We start from the raw sequence: 3748 nt of genomic DNA on the forward strand, positions 1-3748 counted from the left end.
TGAGCAAAGTTACCGTAAAACTCATGAGTTAATTAGTTTAATTCTTCTTCATCTTCTTGTATCTCCCACTTGGTGGTGGTTTTAGTTAAGAAACATGTGCTGAATATTTTGAATTGCTTTATGTACCGAGTCCATCAAAAGTCTTTTCGATTGTTTTACATTTTGAGTTCATTGTCGTGATAGGTAAATCAATCAATACATATAGTATATATTTCTTTATGTTTTATTTATATTTCATTAATAATAAAAATATTATTATTATTATTATTACTTTTGTCATTATTCTAATTGATACGTGGCGCATTATTATTCTAATAAATTAATTTAGACGCATCTGAATTACGTTACTTAAATGTCATGCCACCCTAAATATTTTTAAAAGAAAGCAAGGCCCCTTGAGTATTGTAGAAGTGATTTGCTCACCTCATCTGCAAGAAATCCGTAACACGAAACAGTGTTTGTGTTCTAGAATACATTATCAAATTAAAAAAAAAAAAAACACTTATTTGACATTGTTTTTTCTTGATTTCATATATAGGTATTACTTGACATTGTTGTACTTATGAAGGACATATATCTCAAAATAATGTGTAACAACCAAAAGAGACAACGAATGTGAGGAAAGGAAAAAACAAGTTGTGAAACAGAACCGTTGTAGAAATGACCAGAATTAAGGTTAAAAATAGAATAGTAATTCTGTTATGGTAAAGTTGACCGGAAATGACTTCGGCGAAATGAATAAGATTGGAGTAAGAGTGTGATTGATGAGAATAAAAAACAGAAAGGAAAGCGTGAGAAAAAGAAAAGAATGGGGGTATATCTATAAAAAAGAAACTCGCCATTCTTGAATTCACAACCTGAACCATTAATCTCTCTTCCTCCGATTCCCGCTAAATGGATTCAGCGACAACAGCTCCTCCCACGTTGCAGGAGCTGGAGCTCGACAACCTCAAAGCTCTCAAAGTCCTAGGAAAAGGTGCCATGGGAACCGTCTTCCTCGTCCACGACACCACCACCAACAACGCCCCCCTCGCCTTGAAAGTCGTCGACAAAACCTGCGTCCGCGCAAAACTCGACGCCGAACGCCGCGCGCGTTGGGAAATCCAAGTCCTCTCAACCCTCTCCCACCCCTTCCTCCCTACCCTCCTCGGAACATTCGATTCCCCACAGTTCTTAGCGTGGGCCATACCCTACTGCCCCGGCGGCGACCTCAACGTCCTCCGCTACCGCCAAACCGACCGCACTTTCTCCCCCACCGTCATCCGCTTCTACGTGGCGGAAATCATCTGCGCGCTCCACCACCTCCATTCCATGGGCATAGCATACCGTGACCTCAAACCAGAAAATGTCCTCATCCAAAACAACGGTCACGTCACCCTCACCGATTTCGACCTCTCCCGCAAACTCACCCTCAAACCTAAACCCCATCTTCCTTCAATCCCCGTCCCCAATCCCAAAGTCAAAGAACCCCGCCGCAAACACCGTCGCAACTTCTCCCGCTGGATCCCCCTCCCTCCCCTCGACGGGAACCGAAGGAAGGCCACCACCAACGCCCTCAAGAAGGCCAAGTCCGCGCGAGTCAGCCCCGTGAGTAGACGAAAACTGAGTTTCTCCAACGGCGAGCGCTCCAACTCGTTCGTCGGAACCGAGGAGTACGTCTCACCGGAGGTCGTTCGAGGCGACGGCCACGAGTTCGCCGTTGATTGGTGGTCCCTCGGAATACTCATCTACGAAATGCTCTACGGTACGACTCCGTTCAAAGGCAAGAATCGCAAGGACACGTTCCGCAACGTCCTCACCAAGGCGCCGGAGTTCGTCGGGAAGAGAACCGCGCTCACGGACCTCATCGAGAAGCTCCTGACGAAGGATCCGACGAGGCGGTTGGGATACACGCACGGCGCTGCGGAGATCAAGGAGCATGAGTTCTTCCGAGGGGTGAAATGGGACCATTTAATTGAGGTTGTGCGGCCGCCGTTCATTCCGTCGCGGGACGACGGCTCCGCGGAGTCGTTGGAGAAGCTTTCCGCCGGGAATTCTGGCGTGGATATTAGGGATTACTTTCAGAATCTTAGATCGGTGCCATCTTCACCGTCAGCGTCAGCCTCCCCATCATCGCCGCGGTGGCGGTTTAAGAAAAATGTTTCTCTAACGGAATTCTAACCCACGTGCATGCGCACTGTAGCACGTGCGAGTTAGTTATTCTTTTGAGTGATATTGCAATATTGTGTGTATAGAATAACGGTAGATTGGTTAAAAACGGAATTAGCAATGTTAGTTAGTACAAACTTCAAACAGTTAAGAGTTGCAGAATACGATTTTTATGAACCTTTTTCTCTCCTCCCATCGTCCTGTTTTGTAACAGCTTTATGAATCACCTCAATAGCAAAAGGGGTACAACAACAATGGCAGAAAAAAAATAAGAACATCACTTTTCATCAAAAGAAAAAGGTAATTAATTTTTAATCTTTCAAGAAAAGATCATCAAAAAATATAACACTATGAATCCAACTCATACATAAATTATTTGACAAGCGTGTAAAAAGAGATCACTTTTTACAGCGACTGATCTACATGCAAAACTATGGGACAATTGCCTCTGAAACAACTTTACTTTTACATAAATCATATTCTCTCAAGAAACATTTTTTAGAATGAAGACAAATTTGTTTATATATGAGGTAAAAGAAAAAAGTTGATATTAATTTTACCTTTTTAATTTTTATAGAAGATAAAATATTATGCAACATTTTTAAAATATAAAAATGTGTAGAACAATTTGTAGAATCCTAGATTATTAGTTACTTTTGTCAAAATAATTTGTTTGGCCGTATGAAAAAAAAAAAGGTTCCTGGTTTCTTTGTTGCATGTAGATAATGAATGGTTAGAATGTTGGGTCTGGAGCGTAATGAATGAATGAATATTGTTCAAAAACTGACATCATTGTAGTGATTTTGGACGGTAAGAAAGTGGTCATAAAATTAAAGAGTTTAACTGTAATCTTCAAGTTGCATCGAGTGCGAATTATTACAAATCATGGCTTTTAACAAGTTTACCCGTGTAAAGTTTATATTACCTTTATTATATTTTATATTTTCATTTTTCTTTTTCTTTTTGAATGTGATACCCATGTTACATCGAGGGAGCCATTTGATGCCTAATTGCCTTTTCAGTACGTTTGTTTAGGGTAATATCATGTCATCATCACAATAATTAATAACACTCTCAATTAGGTAAATGCTTGAGTAATTAGTTTAAGTAAATTATGTGGGACTCTCTTTAAATACATCAAGTTCATTTTGCATCTTGTCTTAAAATCAACTTCCATTTAACTAATTTTACCATGCTTTAAGTGTCCATAACATAACTTTAGGATCCTTCCTACGTCATTATGAGATACTAATTAAAAGTATACAACTTTTTCTCACGTGCTTATCAGAAGTTTTATGTTGCAATTTTATCATAAATATTTGATTTATTTTAAAGTTAAACATGTAATTTCTAAACTTGATATCAAATTGTAATTTGTCTTTGTCTCAAACTTTAATATATTTTTGTCCACAAATTTAAAATAAATAAATAAATATAATTTCTTAATAAAAAGTATTTTAAGTTGTCATTTGAGTTAAAATGTATTAAATTTAAATAATTCAAATATCAATCTAAAATATCATTTAATACGTAAAAGAAAAAAGATTAACACAATTAGATTAAATGGACTATATTTATCTATTTGTAAAGTTTGAGATCA

At 38.3% G+C, this 3748-nt stretch overlaps 1 protein-coding gene across 1 annotated transcript; it reads left to right on the plus strand.

Annotated features, from left to right (window-relative positions):
* Positions 1–773: 773 nt before the first annotated feature.
* Positions 774–2403, plus strand: LOC114168584 (serine/threonine-protein kinase UCNL). The gene has a single exon (XM_028053472.1). It carries the CDS (start codon positions 895–897, stop codon positions 2158–2160), a length of 1266 nt encoding a protein of 421 aa, XP_027909273.1. The 5' UTR covers positions 774–894; the 3' UTR covers positions 2161–2403.
* The last annotated feature ends 1345 nt before the right edge of the window (positions 2404–3748 follow it).

The sequence above is a fragment of the Vigna unguiculata genome, chromosome 11 (assembly GCF_004118075.2).
Source record: "Vigna unguiculata cultivar IT97K-499-35 chromosome 11, ASM411807v1, whole genome shotgun sequence".
In the NCBI taxonomy this organism is placed as follows: domain Eukaryota; kingdom Viridiplantae; phylum Streptophyta; class Magnoliopsida; order Fabales; family Fabaceae; genus Vigna; species Vigna unguiculata.

Excerpts from the sequence above, each read along its gene's own strand:
- LOC114168584 (XM_028053472.1), top strand. The coding sequence starts at position 895 with ATGGATTCAGCGACAACAGCTCCTCCCACGTTGCAGGAGCTGGAGCTC.